Source organism: Neospora caninum, chromosome VIII (assembly GCF_000208865.1).
Source record: "Neospora caninum Liverpool complete genome, chromosome VIII".
NCBI classification, from domain to species: Eukaryota; Apicomplexa; class Conoidasida; order Eucoccidiorida; family Sarcocystidae; genus Neospora; species Neospora caninum.
This window is the reverse complement of record NC_018395.1, coordinates 1141973-1165640: the sequence shown is the minus strand read 5'-3', so window position 1 is coordinate 1165640 and position 23668 is coordinate 1141973. Positions and strand designations below refer to the sequence as shown.

Sequence of the window (23668 nt, the reverse complement as noted above, 5' to 3'; positions counted from 1 at the left end):
AATATGTTTTGTGGGTCCTGCACACGATCTCTTGAAAGCACTGCTCTTCACAGTTCCTCCCCTAGGAAAGCAACAGGGAAAGCCCATCTGCCTCGATCAAGCAGCCTCGTGTGAGTTTTGTTACGACCTCGTCCGAAAAGCGCATGCGGCATTCGAGGCAGCGCAACGAACTCGTGAACGATGATCCTCCAAACGCCAAAAACGATCACCCGAAAAGGCAGCAGATTGTACACTGGAAACACTTTCATCTGGTTGTATCAGGTAGACGCCTCTGGGTACAACGGCAAGCTGTCTCCCGTGATTTCACGTTTTCCCAGACAACGTTGCAACAAAGAACCGCATGCAGGTGGGTGATCGATCATTCCCGCCTCTCTTGTCCAACTACAGCCGCCGTCTTGTAAATGCCTAAAAAAACAGGGGCATCTCATCGATCGGTATGTACGCTAATAGCAGAAGCAGTTTCGGGTCTTGGAACCCCTTGACATGCATTAGGAATTCGATTGCCGGTAGCTAAGCCGAGGAGGACGGCCCTTTTGACCTCCGTGGCGCCACTTCGGACCAAGTCCGAAACTCGCTCTGGGGAAGTTCCAAGCAGTTCAGCGTTTCAAATAGGATGTGCTGCAAGAAAGTGCTGGAGGCAGTACTGTGTCATAGAAACAGCGACTGGTATTTCTCGCGCGCGCTTCCCCGGTGAGAATTCGAGTCCGCTGTGTTTTTGAAGCAACGCAAACGCACGAGGTTACCGACTGGATCATGCCTTTGCTGTTTATATTTGCACTACCGGCAAATCGTTTTTTACAGTTCAATGGGGTATGTAGACCCGCTTCCCCTCCTGGTCAAGGGAAGATACTGGAGATGCTGACAGTGAATTCCTGTTCGTTGATTCGTTAGCAAATTAACTCGAACTGTAGTCAGCAAGTGGGTCAGTTGATCTTTGTGTAGTGTATGGTAGGCATGTACCCAGTAAGCACTCCTGTCGACAGCTTTCGCTCCATCCCCCAACGTCAGTTAGTCCTGATGGGAAATTCGTCCCCCTGTGGTACTAACCAGAGCAGTTTCGCGCACAGCGCGATTTTCCCACAACGACATTATTGGAAACAGTTTCACGCCTGTGACGGGAAACGGTTCCAGGAATGCACTGCAAGCAAGCCGATTTCGTCTTACCACGGAGGGGACCCAATCCGTCCCATCAGGGGATACCCGTCCCCATGCACCTTCAGGAACAATGATACTCTTAAACGACATGTCTGTCACAGCCAATTTGTTCCCGTCGGCCACGCAACACTATATTTAGATCTGCCAGTAACCATGGATACTAGCCTGTAGTTGTATACAGGTGAAGGAGACGCTATGCGTCTCAGCGAAGGCACATGCTGCTGTCCAAAAGAGGACAAAGCATGAAGGCAAGCACGGGGCAGGGATAACTCCGTAGGATACCTGAAAATTCTGTTTAGGTCCCACTACTCTGTTGACATCACCTACCGCGTTAAAGCTGATTCAAAACGGGATCGAGGCACAAATTTCCCTTCCCTCAGTGTGCGAACTACTGAATCAGTTCCCAAGTTTCCTTCGTCTGTTAAGCCGCTTGTGTTGGCCATCCTCCTAGCAGCTGTAAAAACTCAAGTGACGGCTCCTCACCAATGCTTCTTAGCTCTTTAAGCCTGTATCCACTAATCGCCATCGAACCCTGCCAGTCACAGGCATCAATCTGGTTCAGTTTATATAAACAGCTCTTTCAGGTGTTTTTAATCAGGCTGTAACGAGGCGCCATCTACTGCAAGGTGCCGACACAGAAGTTCTGCAAGGGACAGTGCAACTTTAAGACGAATACGATCCTAGCCTCTAATCATGCTGTATCGCAGGGGACTGAAGAGAATCGAGAACGGGTAAATCGCACGATGCAGTTAGAGTTCTCAAGTCACTCGAGTTATATTCTCAGAGGCACACCGGTGATTTCCATTCCATTCGCAGAAGGTGTCAAGCTGGAGACACGCATATGCATTGTTGGACTCGTACCAAAAAGCATAGCACACTGCGTTGACTGCGCTACCTGTGAACCGTTGTGCGGGGAAGAGAGGCATTTCACTTTCACCACGGCCGCGCAGGAAATGTACAGGGGAGAGCCTAATAAAGGAAAAAGAGGCCAGTGGGGTGAGCGTCCCTTTTCCTTGCAACTCTGATTCTCGTGCCAAATGATTAAAAAGCGGACTACTGCGCGTACGTAGAAGCTCAGATGCCATCCAGATGCAGGTCGTTCCTGTTCCTTCGTACTCGCAGCGCCACACCGGTTGTCGATCACCAGCGTCAGGGTGGAAACAGGATCCGACAGCTAGCTGGCGCACACTACGATGCTCCTTGAAACAGAAATGCACCGGCATAGGCGACTTGGTTCGTGACATCGGGATACCTGCACAGTTGCTGTGTCAACAGACCACACAGAATCCTCCTCCTGGGACCGTTTACGCACCAACAGGAATCCCTCACGCCGGGGAGTCAATCACTGGCTTGATCCATGTCTCTCAGTTGGCGGCAGCATAGAGGCAGAACACTTGAACACGATCGAAAGGCGTACCGCCAACCAGATGCTACGGGCACTGGACCATGACAATGTGAGACCAGCACTGCAACAAAGAACTCGAGAGAGTGCGGAGTATCCTGAGAAGGTGTCCCCGAATAGAAAGCCCACCAGACTCCCACGCCTCAAAAATCACTCCCCAGTGAAACTAGTGACGATGAGAGCAAGCAAAAATCTCTACCTCAATCCGACGGTCGTTCGAACGGAACATGATAAAGCTCATTTATCACGGGTGTCGCCTGAAATCACATACGGAAGCCGGCGGGTGGGGAGGATATTGGCCGTTTCATGCTCTTCCGACTCAAAAGAGAATACAAATTCGTTTTGCTGACCTCCATCCGTGAGTTCCTGCCCATTTTGCCCGTTTGCCCTTGCCGGCGCATATAACCGCCGCCCTATATCACTGAAGCTGAACTCGAAGTCAATAACGCTGAGGCCAAGAAACCATTCAACTGCCTTCAAGCACATCAGGAGAAACACCAAGAGTAAAAGAGATACCACCAGGAAAATGAGCTGCAGCCCCAGAAATTCAAGCATACGCAAGAGGGCTCGGACCAAAACGAGTGCCCACGAGGCGCGAATCGCAGGACAAAAACGGCGGTGGCGTATGATCGTGTCCTTACAGGTGTACGACGCTGGCTGCAAGAATGTTTGATACGGTTCCTTTCTTTGTGCATCTGTGAGCAACACGCTTGGTTTCGGGAAACACGTTGTGAACGTCTGATGTTCCAACAATCCTTCGGTTGCAGACGACCCCAGCCACGGTTCACGGAGCTTGGTTAACTCTCGGTCAATCCCGAGACGGGAATCCAGCGATCGCGGAAACGTGGCATCTGGTAAATCGCCCTTCAAATGGTCGGGAAAAAAGCCAATTGAGTCAAACGAACCATCAGTTAGACGTGAGGATGCAACAAAATCCCAGGTATCGGGAGAGCCAGAAGACGATAAAGTTACAGCGTGTACGGAGCTCCGGAGGTGAGCAACAAAGCCTGGCTGCTGCGCGTCATTGGAAGTCGAAACGGACCCCCACCCCAGACACGCAGATGCACAGAATATAATGCATGGAAAGTAATTGAGATACATTCACACCACAAGACTGACAGAAGATTTAAAGAAAAGTGGTGCGCCCCCCAATATCGCAGATGCACCGAGCATACGTTCTTAACCATAGTGTGCGCGGCAGTTATTCGAGACACGAAGTCCGGAGATTTACGGGCCAACCACTACCACAACGAACATGATTGGATGTGACAGCGTTTGACTCTCATGCTGATCCAGGGAACTCGAGCCACACCGATAACAACGTTTGCGTCCCGCATACGCAATAGTGGACGGAGAGAGCTCCGGAAACCGCCACCCCGGCTCTGAAGGAGGATGATGCTACAGATCTTTCGAGATAACCCTGTGATTAATTTTCAGCTCTAGTCCGATGTCGGGCTGGCACTAAGAAGACAGATTTTCCTCTGAAAAAAGGTAGTTCCGCTTTTTACTACAGGTACGGTCACACACACGGGAACTCGCCCGAGAGGCATTGAGACGAGGGCATAGAAGCGTATCCAGGATGGTGCTTCTGCAGGGTTCCAGATCGCGAAACACACTGCCGGTATTTTCGAAACAGACTTATTCAATATCCAGTACAAGAAAATGTCTGCGCCTTTGGCCGTCTCTAGCAAGAGACACAAGCTTTCCCCTGACATTTTCGTTGTTGTCCGCAATTGGCTACTCATTGTAACGAATTCACACTCTTTCCATCACGAAGCGAGTGCCGCTAATGTCCTAGCCAAACAGGACTTACTCGTCGGGCTTCCGCAGGCAGGCAGAACAACCCCGACGGTCGCTCCGCCACTGCGTGACCGTCTCCACTTTTGACCGATCGCATGGGGCTGAGACCCAGTAATGCGGTCAGCTACCACGGTCGTCTCATGGATGTGCTGTCGCATAAGAGGAGGTGTTACAAGGAATCCCATCGAAAGCCGGTGGTATGTCAGTATCTATATCATCAACATGCCAATGAAATATTAATAACGTTTCGTCATGAGTAACGAGTCAAAATCTGTCGAAGCAGTACCAGCTGACGAGCGGCGCAAGTTGGCGTGTGGAGATGCTGTTCCAAGTTTCAGTTGTCTGCGGTTAGAGAACAGAAAAAAGATAATTGCAGAGAATACGAGCAGTGAGAAAAGCCTGCAAGCCATTTCGCTATCGACCACGCGGGAACGTCTGTCGAAGCTTCTCCAGCACTCGACCCCCCGGGCGACCGCTTCGTGGCTTCCGTTATCAAACGGATTGTTTCGCCGGGGGCAAACGGAGACGTTGGTTGCCAGTTAATCGAAAAGCGAGAGCGGTGCACGTAACAAGTTGGCCTGTAGTCCACACATGCCGCGTTCCACGGGTCCCTCCGCGAGCAGCACTCTACTTTTCCGTAAGAGCAACAAGAACAACACGCATTGTTTGCAGGCAGTGGGGCTCGTGGCCGCAGGGGGCTGGTGCAGGTGAGATACACCTGGTTTCTTCTACAGTGGCGTCAGGTAGTTGGTATGTGGCGCAGGAATAACCAAGGAAGAACTGTCTTTCAGAGTCGATCTCCCTCGGGCGGTTGTTACCAAACAAGGACAAAGGAATGGACTCCATCGCTCACCTCTGCTACCAAGGTGAATGACAGGCAATTTTGACAGGACAGATTTGCGGCATTAAGATGGCTGATCACGCGATGCTGCCGAGCCCGTAGTGGCATTGGCCGTGATGCGTCAATGCGCACCCTCGTGAGTCTCTTGGGATGCTCGGAGCCTAAGTTCTGTAAATTGATGAGCTTTTGCTTGACTAGGTGTGCCCAGTCAACTTCTGTCATTCATTGTAAACGTTCAAGTGAAATGAAAGTCGATCTCCCACGGCGAACTCCTCTGGATGGAGGGTACCTTGTGTGGCTGTCACGGGTAGGCATCGGCACCCACACAGACTGCACTAGAGCATTTATCGTCCCAAGAACGAAGCGAAGAAAGAAAGAGGGCGTGCGACTCAGAGGAGTCACCACCTGCGAGAGATGGCTCTGAAAACACGTTGTTACTAACATCGAGCGCATGCGGCACTAGCTACTCCGCAGATCAACAAAAAAGGGTGTTTGCGTTACATTTAATGGATACCCTTGGAAAACGTGGATGGTGTTTGACTGGCATTGCGTTCGCACATTAAAGAGGCCGAGCTGATCCTGATTCTGTATTGTTTGCTTGCCCCAGCCGGGGTCAACCAACGTTGTCTGAAGCTACGAACCCTACCCTTTTTAAGCATGCTTGATTTACGACTTGGCTCCTTATCTCCTTGTGGGGACTCGACACCTTCGGACTCATCCCGAAAGATAACGCTGTGGGCCGCGATAGATGCCGCTTGATGGCTACGTGTCACCGTATCAGGCAGAGTCATTGGACTAGCGGACAGATGCCGCCGCACAAGCTGCAGTTATTCCTATTATGTTTTCAAGCTCCACCACGTCATCCTTATCACATTCCAAAAAGCTGCCCCTGTCCTCTGCACTTCACGGTAAGCATACAGTGCTGACGTATTGGCGGATGTGCTGCAGCGTTAAGGTTGCTGAGCACGTTAACCCCGCCAGCACTACGCTTGAGCTTCAAAGCTTCTGAAACAACTCCTGGCCACCGCTGGACAACCGAAAGAAAGGGTTAAGGGGTGGCTGATGCTGTTGTGTGGACACGCAGTCGTTGTCGATGCCGGAATATGAGAAGAAAAGTGCCTCCTGGGTTTCTTGAAACTCTCCAGTATCCGCTGTTATACCAAACGATGCGTCTGATTCACAATCATTTGTTCGGGCAGCAAACAACGCGTAAGCTACGTTCACCATAACTTCCATCTTGAACGCGGAACGCACGCATGCCGTCACCTGTTGAGTGGCGTAAGCTTTTTCAGAACACAGTGCTCTGGACACCGCAAACCGCAAACTTGCTAATCACTACAAAAAAGACGTTACGCGACCTCGGGAAGTCCCCCAGATACCTACGCATACGAATTCCCGGAGTTGTTTCCCAAAGACGATGCGTGCAGCCGCAACAAAGCATACAAAATACTGTGTCTGTCCGAGTAAGGCGGAAAAGTGACAGAACAGGGTTGCCCATGGAACATGGCTGCCAGCCTCCTGCCGTTATGTTACACGCGTCGTCGCTTTCTGGGTTTCGTCGCATTTTGACCGCATTTTGGCAGTCTGGGTTCGTGAGCGATTGCAGTGACTCCAAGTCCGTGAGCTGTGAAGGCCTGGAGAAGTTGATTCACTCGCATGATGCGTCTAAACTTGATTTCCACCTGCGATATTCCCAGCCGCCGACACTTCCGGGCAATGTTCTGTCCGATTCGGTACGCACACTGCGTGTCCTGCTGCGCCTGCTTCCGAATCCCGACATTTCCTGAAAGCAGGCGTCCCGCAGCGAACGCACTGAATGGATATGTGGAGTGTCTTGATCAGACGAAGACACGTGCTCATATGCACTATCTTCTACAGTCTTACGGTTTTTAATGCCAAGCTTATTTGATTGGAGAGTTATCCTGAGAGAAGGGCTTTTGCTGGAACGACCCTTGGTGTTTGTGCGAAAAAGACATAAAACCCATCGACACGTGTTGGAGCGAATATCATCAGGCTGGAGGTGCAGCTGCGATCAACTCCAGTGAAGAAGTACACCCCGTGTCCGCTCTTGCCACGAATGCCTGCGAATGCCTGGCTGGTCCACGTAATTCACAGCGGATAAAGACTGAAGCACTTGCTTTGACATCCACCGCCACGTGCATTGCTTGTTGCTCGTGCAGTTCCAACATCACAAGCAATCTGTTGTCAACGGGACCGAAAATACATCACGTGCAGAAGACCACGCCAAGATCCTCTCCCGGATTTGTCTTTGCCTTCTCCGTCATTGATTCTCCGAAATTTCCAAAGTTTCAGAGGTCCACTTCACTGAATATCAACGGATTTCTCGACGTGATTTATACCAGACCCACTTACCGGCGAAGGATCCGAAGATAGTCCGGTACGCTCTGGATTTGTTCACGACTTGGGCGTGGACGTTGTTTTTGCTTGTGGTGATGACAACCTGAAAGACAAAGACAGACTGGACATCCCTGACACTGGCTTAACCAGTCTGCTACGCAGGAGGGGGCGCGGCGCCGCAGCTTGTGCTGCTGCCGTTTTTCGCGGTGAGAACATCGGGGGAACGTGGACCACCTAGGCGACGACGCCAACTCTTAGAGTCTCCCTTAGAGTCTGGGCATGCCAGAGCGAGGTGAACTAGCGCGCTGACAGGGAAGACATAAACATGTTGTTCAGTCCACGCCCCCGATTACCCTAACGTTGTTGTGCCATCTTCGTTTGAAGTCGAATGTCTCGCCTTTGGCAACATCCCTGGCGCCTGTCAAAATGGTCTCCTGTGCCTTTCGAAGCTCTTTACCTGAAACTTGTCTGTTGGCTCAATGATGTGTCCGTTCTTGTTTCGATCCACATGGTGAAATTCTGGTCGACCGCCCATCAGTTTGAACCTCCGTGGGTGCCCGCCGAGAGTTCTCATCTCCTTTTTCGAGAGCTGCTTCTTCATCTGGCGGCCTGTGCCGCCACTGGTACTGGCGGCAGCAAGCGCCTTCCCTTTCTCAGACGCCCGGGCCACGTTGCTGCGGATCTCGCTCAAGGCAGCTTGAGAATTCGGTGAGAGATTTGTCTCGGACGCAGAACGCTTGTCGTCATTCGCACCGGTTGCTGTACTTGCTGGAGTAGCGACTTTACCCGTGGAGAAAAACAGCCGCTGTCGAGGACGTATGGAGGCGTGAACGGGCCGGGGAAAGGGTGAATAAAACAGCATTGCATGGGCCGTTCCAGCTGTAGGGCTGTCCAGTTGCAGGCCGCGGCTGTCGGCGAGTCGCTTGGATGCCTTCCGTGAGGAGCGTCCACCAACCAGTTCCCCGAAGACGCTCACCTTTTGGTCTTTCGGACTGTCAGAATGATCCGGCACCGGCAGCCTCCGGTGAGAATGGCTGCGCACTCTGTGTGGGTGTACGTGAGACAGGCCATCCCTGGTTTGAATTCCCCGCGTTTGCACGACGAAACCGAGGTGCAACGGAAGTTGAGCCTCCGTTTGTGCCTGAGAATGTGACGAAAGAAGCACGGAACGCCTGAGAGATGTGTGAGGGATCGCTCCAGCAGTTTGCTGGAAACAACAGTGTCTTGCTGCCGCCTGCATCAGAGGCAAGCAGCGTTCCACGCCGCACTGAATAACCCCCCTGTGCACCGCCATCTCCCCGTTGTGTCTCGTAAGGGGCTTCTGGGTGTCATTCGTCCACAAAAACGGGACGTTTTCCGTAAAGAAGTATCCTTAGTTCCACTGGAAAAGCATCATTGTTTGCCTACTCTTCCCTTACCCAGGGAAACCAGAGCATGCACGTGAAGACGTAGGAATTAGCGATATGGACGCGGATTTTCTCACCGGATGGTGCTGGACACATTAGAATGGCTACACTGGGAGCTGTTCTTCACAAAAAAGTTGATAGGATAATTGTTTCTCTGTGTAATTCGCGAAAGGTTCCGGCTGGTTCGTGTGTTGACGGCCTTGCATGCGCCTGGATCAATGCAAAGCATCTGCAGCGGCGGCCGGGACGAGGAGACGTGCAGAAACAAATGCGTCAGAGGCTGCCATGCTCGCAACATTCACAGTTCTGACCACAACTCAACAATGCATACCTGTTTTCGGCTATTTCGTGACTGAAACTCACACTAAACTTCCTATCGGAGCATCATCAAAGGAGAGGCAGACCTTCTGACGTCTCATGTGTCAACCGCAATTACCCGTGCTGGTACATATCTCGGGGTAAGACGCCGGTATAAAACAGCTGTACGACTGGCAGCCATACGGGCTGGGCTTTCGCAGTTGGTTTCAGTTGACAATTTGTGATAGCGTCGTCGCTAGCCACTTCATGGCACTTGAACATTTCCACTCACGCTGAGGGAGTTCTAGTCATGAATGTATTGGCACGATGTCGCGTCTCCACATAGACCTTGAACCGTATGTTCATGCCGGTGTGCGAATAGTGAACACACCCTCTAGATCTTGCATGTTGGATACATTCGCGTTAAGTGGTTCTGTGTATCCTGGTGAACGCGCTCTGGTTAGACTTCTTAGGGAATTAATAGGACTCAAAAACGGAGAAAAAGCCCGCGCTCACATCCGTGCCCAGTCAAACAAATGGCTGCAAGTCGCACTTTCTGGCAGAAGTTCGTTACATAATCTCCTATGATGAGAAATCCTCGATCCGCTGTCCCCACTGATTTTCCATCTCCTTCTACTTGCTCTCATGTGTTGTTCTCTTGCATGCCCCTCTGTTTCTGCGAGACTGGTGCCCTCCGAAAGTGCCTGGTGGCAGGTTTCAGTTGTTGGCGCCAGCCCTTGGCTTGGCAATAGTGTTCCACGTGGCCGACTCTCGGACTCCGCTATTCTACCATCTCGGTCCACATATTTTCCTGAGTTTGGTGTAGCTTGTTCAGGTTGAACACCATCACGGCCGTAAGAGCCAGAGTGTCAACGACCGATCTTTTGACCAGATTCTGCAGCGATATCTTCATGTCGTGTTACCGGATCACCGAGCAGACTTCTTCGCCTTTTTATGCATGACGGTTCATCATCTTCAACATTCCTCGCGTCCTCACCTTAGGGGACGGCCTGCCGCCAACCCAACTCCATAGACGTATATGCTTTCTGGCAAAAATACACAGCGCCTACTGGTAGACGATTTGAAAACTTGTAACCGGAATATCGAACATAGCCATCAGAAGGGCGTCAGCATCCAGTGGTTACTACTCCTATGGAGGAGCACTGTACTAGAATGTAGGCTGTCCCTCGTTATCAGTGGGTTTGTGCGAGATTCCTTGAACCGTTCTCTTTCGTCCCGTGTAATTTGTGAGATAAATCTGCATGGTTGGTTCTAACTGCCTCCATTGTTCCTGACACTCAGGCTCATGATGTACGCTGGTTTAGTATGGAGCTTGGTCGTTACCTGCCAATTGTCACACATAGGACAGTTACGCGTTTGATGATGGGGACCGGTTTTTTTTCCCAGGGAAGAAACCGCCATGGCTGCACAACAGCGAAGAGGGCAGCTACGTATGCGGCAGGCTACAAGCGCGGGGCATGCATGGATGAAGCATTCTGGCCTTCACACAGAACCCACGTCACCGGCAAGACTTGAAAAAAACAGCTTGAGGCGCTTCGACACCGGTTCACACCACCTTTATGGGGACTCAAAGGAGCCGGCTTTAGAAAGGAGTAAAGTCTTAGTGTCACCGAAATGGCTCCTGCGCAGTCGATCCGGCGAGGGTTGGACACTCGTTGGTTGCTCCAAAAATAGGGTGCGAGTTCCCCATTGTCGGGGGACCTCCCGCTTGTCAGGGACAAATGCGCATGTATTCGCGCCATGGAGAAGCAGCAAATGCTATCGGAGAAATCCGGAGGACAGTTGGTTTGGGATTTGCCACTTTGTTTGACAGATTCGTGAATCTGAATCTGTTGTGGAGCGTCTAACATAGGCGTCTAACTATCTTGGCAATGTTACGTCACCGCGGGAGAGTGAAGAAGTGAGGAACCAACGATTGCTGCGTCTTTCTTCCTTTTGAAAATGCCGACCGACGAAAGGCTAGTTAGCTGTCGGAGAGGGCAACTCTCAATGGTAGCCATGACTTGTATGTCGTTCATTACGGCAGGTAAGTGTTTTCACTATATGCCGTGAGTCAGAAACAACGGTCAGATAAGCCTCTGCACTGCTCTGCAGATCCTGTGCTCTCCGCTCAGTGCTGTTGAGGAAACCTGGCTGGTAGAGGAGCGACCTTCAAACTCCGAGAGGAGGTTAGTTCTATTGGCGCTCGACTAGCCGGTACTCCGCAAAACGTCTAATAGGTATTCTCCTGCAGAGCTCTACGACGTATGATGTCACTGCAACCCAGCCAGCGCGGTTCGGGATTCGGGGCAGTCTGCCTCCGGCGGCAGTCTGCTCCGTTCTATTGGAGAGCACTTTATGTTCCGTTTTTGTTTCTGCCGTCGTCTTTCTGTTTTCTTCTCTATTCACTGTTCTCTTCATAGTTTTTTCCCCGTGTTGCCAGCTTTTGCTGAGCCTGTGTGTCTCCTTTTTTTTCTTAGGCGTCATAATAGCATCCGGCATCCTTGGACTGGTATTCTTCGATCCGCTTCGTCTCGCCGTCAATGTTCTTTTGATCTTGTTGGGAGTGTTGTGCATCATCGCAGATGTCAAAGCACTTCCATTCTTCGCTTACGCGCAGTTCTTTTATATTCCTCTTGGGCGTGGTTTGTTCTACGTGATCATTGGCCTGGTTATCCTCCAAAAGGGATTAATCGATGTTATTTTGGGTGCCTCCGTAACAATCCTTGGTGCAGTGTATGCCGTTGTATGCGCCCGAAGTGGAGGTGTTCCGAAACCACTTATGCAGCGCACCGTTGAAGAACTCCCCCTTAATGCTGCAGTGAAATTCGTCGACGCGTGAGCATGCCATGAGTCATGTACGAGAAGTCACACTGATTAGGCAACCATCGATGAAGTAACCCAGTCAGCCTATGGCTTATTCATGAAATATTTGACGTGAAAGTGATCTCGCCCTTTTCTGTAAGATAGTTTTAATGCTGCATATGTGCTTGGAAGACAGCCAAGCGGCACAAAGACGCGCTGTCGTTTTTGCTCTCCTCATACGTTACTGCCTCTCGAAATCTGCAGTTTTACAAAAGTGTGCATTCATTCCATGGCTTAGAAAAAGGACAGGGAAGACAGTCCACGTCCTTGCCTGGCCAGCGTTTTCAAGAAATAAGACTCGGTTGCCGGCCGCTGAAACTCTGCGTAGAGATTGTGTGTCGATTATGTTTCAAAAACCAAGCCTTATCAACGGGCAGGGCACGGCCAAACTGTGGTTCCTGAAAAATCCTTCAGGCGACCACACTCTGCAGCCTGTGATACACACGAATCGTTCTCTACTCATCTGCTGAACATTCCCTCTCGTCCGTCCACCCCCGCAGGCACCGCGTAAGTAGCAATAGGTACCGGCACTCTTTGCTGCACAGACGATGTCAGTCCCCTTCAGCTCCTTGTCGTACTTAACACACACGATAACTTTATGCATATACGCTTGTGCATATGTCTTCTCAAACAAGTATAAATTTGTCTACTGGCGATAGTCAGCGTCGGTATACTCTACTTTAAAGCAAATAAAGATGCGAAAAGACACGCACATTTGAGGCTACAGCGGAGCATCCGTTTGCAATATACCGTTTTGTTTGCAAGTGCATATCTCATGCGAGATGACGTTTGTCAAAGAGGCCCCTGTTAGCCACTGCGTAGGAGATCAGCAGGAACAGATGAGTGCACTGGCGTGCAGGACTAAACTGCTGCTGCCTGTATAAACACCCATTTCGCTTGTAAGCCCGTAATTCCTTGATATGAACTGTGCAACTCTGAATCAAAGGGAAACCAGCGGCGAATGCGCCAACGGGGAAGAGCAACAACGTGGTCTGCAGGTCAGCAGCTCCTGCCGAGTTTTGGGGTCTGCACCTGTGACCAAACTGGCATCCTCACGCGAGACGCCAGCAGATTTAGCTCTGGTCATGGTATTCACAAAGCTGTTGAAGGATTCCAGATAACAACATCTGTAAAAAGAGAAGCCACGCAGTTTCTCTCGTATATTGCCGGGTTAGTAATAGCACATCATTGATAGGTATAGTTTATTCGTCACGTAAGCACAACACTGTGGGAGCTGTAGACCTACACTCGGGATATCACATCAGCAGAGCAATGACAGGTGGCCTGCGAGGGAACCCCATCTCGGCGTTAGCATCGCTTGTCGGAGTGAGGCGCGGTTGGTGACTGCCTTCAGCAGTCCCTCTTGCCGTGGAGTCCTGATACAGTCTTGCACGCTACCCCACCGGATCCTCGAGTTGTTAGCGCAGATAGAGAGCTCGCATTCGGTCACGACAGCGTGGCCAGTCACATAGGCTGACCGTCTCCCGGAACGCAGCATGCGGATGAGGAAGGCGGGATTCATCCTACGCGTGAACGTTTTCATCCGCCTCCACTTCCTTTTTTTCGTAGGAAATTGAACGGCAATAGTCAGCACCAGGGCTAGGAACAGGTATGCCGTCACGTTCAGCGACTCTCAAGGCTTCGGCGCGCTCTTTCTTCACAGAAACCGTCCACACTTGACTCGTTCTCCAAAAAAACTCGCGCGTACGTCGATGCAGCGTGTGCCCACCGCCGACACATGCCACTGACGAGCGCTAAAGGGGTGCGCTCTGTTGTCCTCGTTATTCGAAATCCCTCACGGCGCACGCATGGCGAACAGCCATCCCGGTGAGCAGCAAAGCGCAGTAGAGCCGCACAAATAATTGATGACAAAGGCGCGACTGCGGCCTCAACTACCTCTCTCTCCCCACTGCGTGCAGCTGCTCGCTGGTACATGAAATGCAAAAAGAATCGGACCTCTGACAGATCACGGACAAGCAGACGACCCCGACCCCGCCTCGCAGCTGTAGCAGCACACACCATTTCCCAGGCTTCGCACAATCCACTGTACCCGTCGTTTACGTGTTTCCTACAACCACTGACCGAGACGAAGCGTATCTCTGTCGGTGTAGCGGCCGCGTCGTTTGACCGCCTCACCTCCAAAGCGTGGATGGAGCTACTTCCCAAAGAATACGCTGGAATTACACTTCACGGTGAACCACTCACTTATCGGATCATCTTCCAGCTGCAGCGAGCGCAGTCGTATGCACATTTAACGCCAGGAACTTCACTCCTCACACAACAACTGGACTGTTCACGGCACGGCCAGTGGTTATCGTCTACTGTGGTAACCATATATATATATATATATATATATATATATGCACAAGGCATTCGGCTGGGCGTATACACACGTAAAACTGGCATAATATATATATATATATATATATATTATACACGAGAGGGTCTCCCATCCGTCCACCGCCTGAGTTTTGGGGGGCAATCGAGTTTGAATGTTTTAGACGTGCGCCAAAGTGTTTATTGGCGGTGCAAGGCACATCCTTCGCACTCCTCCCCTGTTCCTATTTCTCGACAGATCGGCGACCTACACGTCGTACCTCCTTCCCAGACGTATCGGCTATATAGTTACCATTGAACTACCACCTGCGCGGCCTCTGTCAGACATTTTCCACGCTCGCGAGATGCCGTTACACCTGTTGAATTTCTTGTCAAAGTCGAGTACCTCACCAGTACGTGAACGCGCTGCTCAGAGCGGCCCCCACGTAAATCCACGAGACAGCAATCACCGAGACGGCGCTGGACCTTGCGAACTCGAGACCGCCAGATCCATCAGACGCCCTCTTTTCAGCGTACTTCATCACCAAGTTGTCGTGCTCGTCCTCCATGCATTCCAAGGCATTTGTGCGTTCGATCCAGGCACCCTTTGCGAGCAGCAAGTGCGCATCAACAACTTTCAAGGACGGTGGCAAGGGTGGGATGATTCCAGTAGTCATCACGGCTGCAGCCTCCCAGTCGTTTACCATCTTTAATGCTGATTCCACTGCGAAAGGAAACACACACATGCACAGGGTGCCAATACCGGCTACGCACCAGCACGCCACATGGCCGGCACTTTTTGTCCTCTAGTGTAGCTCTTGCGAGTAATGAGAGGGGTTCGGCGCGTCCTTGGAATCGCTAGAAATACGGGGTGTACCGCCGGTGTCCGGTAGTCAGCAAAGCATGTACGCATGCAATACGTGGCATGGCACTCGCGCATTCCCTGTGACGCGATTTACTCTTCGGATCTGACTCAACCGGTCATGGTGGGTTTCGTAGGAGCTTCCATGTTCCAAAAGCACGGCTCCGGTATTCTTATGGCTGCCGAAGTGTGTCTTCAGCGGGTGAGAACTCGCGATGCGTACATACAGTCACGGGCACACGAGGGAAACGCAGAATGCCGTCACTCCTCTCTGCGCGTTCGACGTTCCTCGCATCGGAGGCGACGTCAGAGACATCCCAGTAGATAATCTCTGAGACGGGATCATTTATAAGCTTTTTCTTGGGAGTATATAATACGAGTTGGACTACTGGTTTAGATCTTGAATGTCTTTGCTTTTGCTGATGGGCACAGGGACTCCCCTGCGAAGGACCAGACTCGCTTCTTCTGTTACCTGGCTGCTATGAAGGTGAGTAAGCGACTACCATGCTGCAGGCGTTTTCCACTGCTATCCAGGGAAGGGACGCGGAGGCTTCTAGCCGCTTCCCATCTGAATTCAAGGCCTAGCCGCGCGACAACGAGCGACGCATGCGCTGGCATAGGAATAAGTCTTAACGCTTACAATTCTTCGTAAAATATAACATGGCCTTCGGGGAGAGACTGTGTTGCACTGTATTTGCGAGGTCCTGAGACACGAACACGACCGTCCTCTCCCAGTCTGCAGGAAAGTCGCACAGAAAAAAGGCACACCTCCCGACTCGTTTTGTGGGATTCGACACGGGTGCCAGGTGGACAAACATTAGGCTTTGAAATCGCGAGGATTCTGCACACAGAGGCTCCACGCAGTTCCACTCCTGCTTTGCGTTTTTTACTGTTAGGCTCTAGAATAAGCAAATGCTAGACACGCTGACGAAGCACAAGAGGACGAGGCACATGACTATTACACTTTCCATGCTGAAACTCAAACTTTTGTCAAGGCGCGTTGCTGGCGACGTCGTTGTCGCTTGAGACGACCAAGAGGTGCCGTGACTGCGCCTGCCGGATGAAAGCCTTCAGACTTGCGTCTGAGTTTTGTTTGTCTGCCTCCTCTGTCCAGGTTCTGTTTTGACGACCACCGGAGCGATTGACAATCAACAAGGGAGACCTCCGTCCTCGGAGATACACTGCGGCACACAGGAAGAGCAGTTGTCTGCTGACCACCTACCTTCTTCGGCGTTTTCTATCCGGCGATTCAGGTTGAGGAGTTCGTTTTTGCTGAGGGTATTTGCTTTGACGCTCCCGGGTTGTTTGGTTGCCGTGGTCGACTGGTGGTCATCGTGGGACTCGTCTCGAAGGATGAGGAGCGCAGGGGAACCCACAACCGGACAAGTCGCGTAGAAGTCCATCAGCGGTTGGGGTTCTCCAGGTGTCGACTGGCCTAGTAAGAAGTAGATGTCCGTCATGTGAGCCTGTCCGTTCAGAACCGCCCTTTGAGCTTCCTCCACAGAAGGATAGAAGAGCCAGTGGACCGAGATTGGCGAATCGTAGTGCGCTCCAATAGTTGCCGCGATCAACCTCATGTACTGCGGAAAGAAGCCTGAAATCCGGTGAACCAACCACAGGAAACGAGTGTCAATAACGCCCCGCACGGCGACCGAAACGCAAGGTGTATATACACTGAAACCTACACGGCCATTTCAGTTTCGGGTGTCGAAGCGTTTTCCACAGTGTACCGACGGCGTCACCAGAATGAGGAAGAGCTCGCCAAACTGCAACGCACCATTCAACGCTCAAAGTGTCAGCGTGCGGGGCTACCACCAGAGACATGCCCCAGACGCACCTGTAGGCTCGGGGCGGTTGTAGTTTCCTTCTTCGCCTCTGTTTCTTGCAGCAACAACGGTTAGGGAGCTCTGAGAAACTGCAGCCGAGCCCACGCCGGCGACTGTCAGCGTCCCGGTGCTCAAGACGTCTCTGAGGACGTCGCCATCCCGCAGATTCTCCTGTCTCGGCCACGGCAGGGTGGGCGCGTACGGGAACATTGAGGATGGGCAGACGAGCATAGGAACGTACGGCACCGCGTTCCACAGGCGAAGCAAGTGCTCCACGAGCACGCGGGTTCCTGAAAAGAGAACAAGGGTGCATACGTTTTGATGTTCTGCCGAAAACCTTCGGGATGCACGCATACTTGCTGCGCATCGGCCCCGCATGACACACATTCTACGTGGCGGACCGCCCCACTGTCGACAAAACAGAACGTAGCGTACAAAAGCAGGAAGAGAGGCGCGCGATTCACGTGTTCTCGGCAAAGAGCAACGACAGCTGCGGGGACACGTACATTGTAGGCATGCAACCCCGAGGAAGACTTCGCGGCAGCAGAGCCCCAGGAGGGCCGCCACATGCTTTCAAGACTGAGTTTCTTCTCTCCAAGAGGGAATACGATAACGGGAAGCACAGCGGCAGGAACGCGAACTGAAAGCAACTCACGATCCGTTCAATCCAAGACGAGGAATCCAGAGCTATCATCCCTATAACGTGTCTAGCGCCAAGACAGTTCCGATACGTCACCGTCGCCTTCCCTTTCGCTCCTCTTCAAGAGAGGAAGGGTCCGCAGCTTCGGATATGCACCACGCGGCCGCATCGAGAGCGTTCATCCAGGTACTGCCCCGGCGTGTGCCAAGCCAGTAAGAATCCCATTTGTGTATTCCGTGCCACTGAAGAAAGAGCGTCGAATGTAACGGTGGAACACTTGCGTCCTCCAAAGCGCTACAGGTTCGCACACGCATAAGCAGGCAGCTTTCGTAGACAGCCTGGAGACGTACACGCCTTCAACTTCAACTCACCGCTGATCTCGCTGATGGCTCCATTGACCGCATCTCGCAAACTCTGCGCACATCTGACGGGCGGAGCGTCGCTTTTGTTGCTCTCTGTTCGCAAGTGGCCCGGAGATTTATCTGCTGAGATCTCTCCGCCTGACGGTTGCTCCGCACCCACATTGGAAGGGGTTTGCTTGGAAGGCTCCGCCGATGGGGAGTTCGGTTCGGCGGAAGACAGGATGACGAGGGAAGAGCGCGAAGAAGCCCACGTAAAAGTGGAGACGAGGAAAGTGACAACAATTAGGAGACGGCGCGCCGGACGAGCACTGCGGCGGCCTTGCGGCGCATTCCAGGGTAAAAGGAAGGGGGTACACAAACCCGGAGGACGTCGTGCTGCAGTCGCCATTGAGAACTACACAAGGCGGCGATCGAGAAAAGAGTTTACAGCAGAATCTGTGTATACACTGTTGAGAAGCAGGGAAAGCACCCTTCTTGAGTGCACAGGGGTTTGGCGGCGACACTGCAGAGACTGCCACGAAGAGACAGGACAGCTCTTGGGCGTGCGAATTTGAAATGGATCCTCCTGCTGCCTCGGTTCCTACCGAACCGAGCAACCTTGGAGATCAAGAATCTCTAGCAGAAATGCGGTCCCCTTTTACGCAAAAAAACTCAGCAGTCCCCGAGTTCTTTTACCGTGGGCAGGACAGCCGTCCTCGCGGCCGCGACGTGAGACACCCTGGGATATACGATAAGGCTTTTTTCCTTGGCGCAAGCAGTCAGAAGTTCGTGGTCTCCCATTTGTGTAGCAGTTCACCGTGACGCAGCGTCTCAACAGAACATGCATTGAATGCCGACAACAAACCCTCGCTGCAGTCGCCAGACGACAAACAACCGCGAATGAGGTGTCTCCAAGCGACCAATCGAGGAGACGCCGCGAACGCGGCGGCGGCGCGGCATTCCTCTGGACCAAGGCATGCACGGGACAAGGGATTTTACTTCCGGCTGTCTTTCGTTGTCAATGAGATCTACCAGCAGATGATCAAGTTTTATCCGTTATACAAGAACTATTCGTCACCTTGATATGGATCACGGCGTTGTCTGGCGCGTCGTTCATCGAAATCTTTTTCTCTCTGTGCCCATCTAGGAAGCTCCTCGAGTGTTCGCTGGGGCCATGATCGCCTGAGAGACCGCTTTCCACAATACGTACGCTATTGCGCACAGTGATGTAGAAAATCACGTCCTGTATCGCTCTGTACGTTCACTAACTGCAACTCACGATAACGCACGAGGTAGATCCCCCCAGTGTGAGGCGCTTTATCCCACGTGACAGGCGACAGTATACGGAACCCCGGCGTGTCGCATCGGCCTTGTTCAGAGTCAAGTGATCCACCGAGGCTTCATGCATCTGTTAAATTGTTGCAAAGTAAATCTCTTGCATCCGGAAGAACACATTAACATCGCGTGAGGGGCTAGCAAATAGGTGCCGCATAAGGCATCCCTTTGCTCTCGCTCCAACTGCAATGTGACGAACTCTCTGTACCTCAAAGAGGGACGCACGGTCATCTCACCCTTTTCGTCCACTAATCGCTAGAAGGGGATTTGGGTACGACTACTGGGCGAGGAAACGCGTGTCACAAGCGCTGACGGTTACCCGCTCATTGTCGCCGATCTTTGTGGCGCCCCGCATGACTAATGGATTCAAGCACTTCCACGATTCGCCTGTGCCCGACGCGGCACCAAGACGGTGCGTAGTCGTCAGTAGCTCCGGCGGAGTTACGTCAACATAACAGCCGCTGCTGAGAATCCTCAGAGGCCCTAGACTTGTGCGATCAGGATGGAACCAGTTTTGGGGGGTCGCCTCTGCGTGGAAACATAGCCTGAAAGATCACGGTACACTCCCACACCCACTCTGCTTCGCGGGTGTCGCGGAACCCGTATTCGTCGCCGCTGGCCAACCTACTGCTGTTCCTTGTGAACGCTAGCCGTGAGCCTGTTCTGCACCGAACCGCACCGCTTCTATCGCTGGGTTCGATGCATGTAGTATCTGCACTGCTCTCGATGCATTTCTGCTCTGCACGTTATCGAAACAATACATGTGGTGAGGCGATTTTTTCTCACCTGGAGCAGTAACAACTGCACAGCCTGCTGATGTGGTGCTTCCGAACACTGCACACACTATGACGCTGCATGGCGCTCTCTTACGTCTCCGTGCCTGCGGAATGTGCCGACATGGCATGTCGCTTTTTCCTTTTGCCGCTCGCCGAACAGCGGCCCCCGGTTCCATAGTGTTTCATACATCTAGAGATCGCTCATCTCCTCGGCGTTGTGATGATCACGGTAGCCACAGAGCGGCAATGAGTGAAAACAGACCTACCGCGAAGAGGACGTCCATCATCTAGCTGTCTCTCTCTCACGGATCAGCCGCTGTCGCCAAAGCCGTGCAGCGCACAAATAGGTCTTGAATGTCTCAGACCACTTCCGGTTGATCAGGCACGCCGAAACCGTCCAGAACGGCCAATGAGTTATAGCGTTATGCGGAAGAAAAGTGATGTCATCGTGGTTGCGGAGCCCGTATTCTACAGCGTCGATTTCCGCATGTTTTGATGAAAACAATCTTGGCGCGTCGAAACAAGGAAAGACCCGCTGAAAAGAGGGGGCGTGCTCGCAGCTGTCGGGCAACGCTCGAGCCCCCAAACAAACCTGCGTTACGTTTCGATCGAGCTGGGTCGCCTGCTGTCTAAGTTTGTCTTTTATCGTATTTTCCATGGTATGTGAAGCATTCTTAAAAGTTGGATAGGCTGACAGAAACTTTCGTTGTGTACGTCCTGACTAACTGCTCGTATGCACTCCTTTAAGCCACCAGTTGCCTGGTCGTTCCTTCCCGGACACTGAGTCGTTCTTCCTTCTCGCGTGACTCGTTGAACAAACCCCTTCTCAGGCAGCATTCACAGACTCGTTCGATACGTCAGTGTGCGGTTCCCTTTTGCAAGCAAATGAACGACGGGAACTCAATCAAGACAATAACGGAACGAAGGAACACAAAGAATTCATACAACAGTCTGAAGACAACCAGGGGATCCCCGCTGCTACGATATTAGTATCGAGATGATTTCCAGTTTCGTTGCTACCGCGACTTCACTCTTCCTGCTGCTCTCGCCTGTCGCTTCACTGTGTTCATCGGAACAAGGTGTTGCGGCGACCCTGCTATCCAGGCCGGCGCTGAGAGCTAACAATACTCTAGATGTGCAGTTCCCCTCTGTCGGCTTCCCATCGGGCCATGTGCCAGTGGCAACTCTACCGATGACAAGAGCACTCAAAGAACAAGGGAATGTCATGTGTGCGCCTACAGTTGTAGAGGCTCACGGTGTGTGTAAAAGGCTCAGACCTGTGCAGAAACCCTACCCTTGTAAAAAACAGGTCGTCGACAAGATATGTGAGGCAGTGCCAACAACCATACAGAAAATGTGCACGAAAACGGTCCACGAAAAGAAACCTTTCAGGTGCGAAAGAATCGAATACAAGAGCGAATGCATGCAAACCGTAGAGAAGGTTCGGGATAAGTGTGTCCAGACTGTAATCAAATCAGAGACGTACCCGTGTCCCAAGGTCGACTACGCGACACAGTGCTCGTCCCGCCCAGTGTTGGTGCCATCTGTTTGTAAACGTGAGGTGCAAAAGGAATTCCAGTACCCATGTGAAAAGATCGTGTCGGAAGAGCAGTGCTCGGACACAGAGGTGCGCGTGGACCAGATATGCGAGGAGGAAGTCATCGTGCAAGAAAAGTATGATTGCAGCAAAACAGTTTACGTCAAGAAATGCGAGCCGGCCGCTTCTCCGCGATTGACTTCTTTGTCAGAAGAAATGCCTTCGGATGCTAGTGAAAGATCGAATGATGGAGAGGTGAGTCCGATCGAGATTGTCGCAGCCTGGCCATTGTCACAGCGTGGGCCATTAGCCGTGTCTAACCCATTCACTCTCCTTTGTGGCGAATTGTTGCTACTGCATATACGGTGTTCTTCAGGAGGGAAGACGGCGCCTGCGGCTTAAGAACGTTGACAAGGGTGACACTCTTGTTTTGCCAATGCCAGCAACGGAAGCCCATTTATCTTTCGAGATATGCACAGACGTCCCACATGTTAAGCGAAAGACATGCACGCGCGACGTGGTCAAGAAGAACAGGACGCCTTGTGCGATGACAAAAAAGGTTCCCAAGTGTAGCATAGAAGTGAAGACGATTCAACAAACATGTACAACAATGAAAAAGGTCGTAGAACCGTATGCATGTACCAAGACGGAAATTAAAGAGGAGTGCTCTACGGTTAAGAAGGACATTGAGGACACCTGCAGCCGCGATGTGCCAGTGGAGGAGAAGGGGCCGTGTGAAATTGACATATTCAAGAACGAGTGTGTCCCCGTTCAAGTTCGCATCCCTGATGTCTGTTTCGAGGCAAGACCGAAAACAGAAGTTTACGACTGTTCTGAAAAAGTAGTCAAGTCTGTATGCCGCGAAGAGCTGAAAGAAGTTAATGAGCAGTGCATGCAGACAGAGTATACAGAAGTGGAATACGAGTGTACTCATAAAGAACACGTGGACAAGTGCTTGCCTGTTGACGTTCCTGCAAAAAGTCAGAAATTTTCAGCTTATTCGCCCCCTAAGAAGGAAGAACTATATATGAGTGTCCGGCCAAGCCCGGCAGAAAGCGTCATAAAGGATTCAACTCTTCGACGAAAAAAGATGCTACTCAAAGAGAAACTGCACACACTTGGCGACCCTGACCTCACGGACGACGGGAAAGGGCAAGGCGAGACGAATGCTGACGAAGAACTGCCTTCTGCGCTGGAAAGCGGAGAAGCAGGGTAATCGCTGCGTCCGGAGTTGGTATGTGGATGTGTTCATGCAAAAGGGTCGTAGTTGTGTCAAGTTTGTATGTATATATATATATATATATATATAAATAAACATGTGATAATGCATGCCTGTATAGATATGCATATCTGCACGCAGACATACATCCGTACATCACGCAAACTTCCCGTGGAGACGCTGTTCAGTGTTTCAGTTTGTTCTCTTGGAGGGCTGCGAGTTCCGTGATTGGTGGATTTCAACACACAGTTTATGGGGAAGTGAGCCCGGTGGTGGTTAAAACAAAAACAATAAAACTCCTTCATATGCAAGCCTTAACTTGTGAAAGGGAAAATCTGTTCAGTGGGATGATATGCGCCACGAAGGTGGAGAATCTGACTGGTCACCACGGACAAACCGAAGGTGTGCTTCCTTCCTGTTCCTCTCGTGGAACTGCCTAATAGGTTAGGTGTGCTTACTTAATTTGTTTTGGGGCCACCTTGAAGCAAGGGGCTCTGCGCAAAAGATTTTCCATCTTGTAGCTGGGCGTATCAACGGTGAACCTCGAGGTAGTTCGCCCTGCTAGCCAAGAGGCCGAGACAGATAAGCAGGCGGCATTCATAACATCACAGATCATAGCTAGCAAAGTGGTGAATATCGTGATATTCGTACAGCTTGTACACAAGCTGGTTATTCAGTTATACGGCTGACAT

The 23668-nt window shown here is 51.7% G+C and overlaps 5 protein-coding genes across 5 annotated transcripts; 2 read left to right on the top strand and 3 right to left on the bottom strand.

Moving 5' to 3' along the window:
- Positions 1-2794: 2794 nt before the first annotated feature.
- NCLIV_031490 (hypothetical protein) lies at positions 2795-3658 on the bottom strand (the record flags this gene model as incomplete). Its single annotated transcript, XM_003883345.1, has 1 exon — positions 2795-3658. One exon carries the CDS (start codon positions 3656-3658, stop codon positions 2795-2797), a length of 864 nt encoding a protein of 287 aa, XP_003883394.1.
- Positions 3659-6727: 3069 nt separating this feature from the next.
- On the bottom strand, positions 6728-8130 carry NCLIV_031480 (putative ribosomal protein S11; the record flags this gene model as incomplete). The annotated part of the gene is made up of 3 exons (XM_003883344.1): positions 6728-6981; positions 7572-7659; positions 8014-8130. 3 exons carry the CDS (start codon positions 8128-8130, stop codon positions 6728-6730), a joined length of 459 nt encoding a protein of 152 aa, XP_003883393.1.
- Positions 8131-11269: 3139 nt separating this feature from the next.
- On the top strand, positions 11270-12101 carry NCLIV_031470 (conserved hypothetical protein; the record flags this gene model as incomplete). The annotated part of the gene is made up of 2 exons (XM_003883343.1): positions 11270-11306; positions 11740-12101. The coding sequence occupies 2 exons, from the start codon at positions 11270-11272 to the stop codon at positions 12099-12101; spliced, it is 399 nt and encodes a 132-aa protein (XP_003883392.1).
- Positions 12102-14847: 2746 nt separating this feature from the next.
- On the bottom strand, positions 14848-18518 carry NCLIV_031460 (conserved hypothetical protein; the record flags this gene model as incomplete). The annotated part of the gene is made up of 5 exons (XM_003883342.1): positions 14848-15164; positions 15943-16038; positions 16525-16896; positions 17140-17487; positions 18119-18518. 5 exons carry the CDS (start codon positions 18516-18518, stop codon positions 14848-14850), a joined length of 1533 nt encoding a protein of 510 aa, XP_003883391.1.
- A 2699-nt stretch (positions 18519-21217) lies between these two features.
- NCLIV_031450 (conserved hypothetical protein) lies at positions 21218-22973 on the top strand (the record flags this gene model as incomplete). Its single annotated transcript, XM_003883341.1, has 2 exons — positions 21218-22012; positions 22134-22973. 2 exons carry the CDS (start codon positions 21218-21220, stop codon positions 22971-22973), a joined length of 1635 nt encoding a protein of 544 aa, XP_003883390.1.
- Positions 22974-23668: the final 695 nt, after the last annotated feature.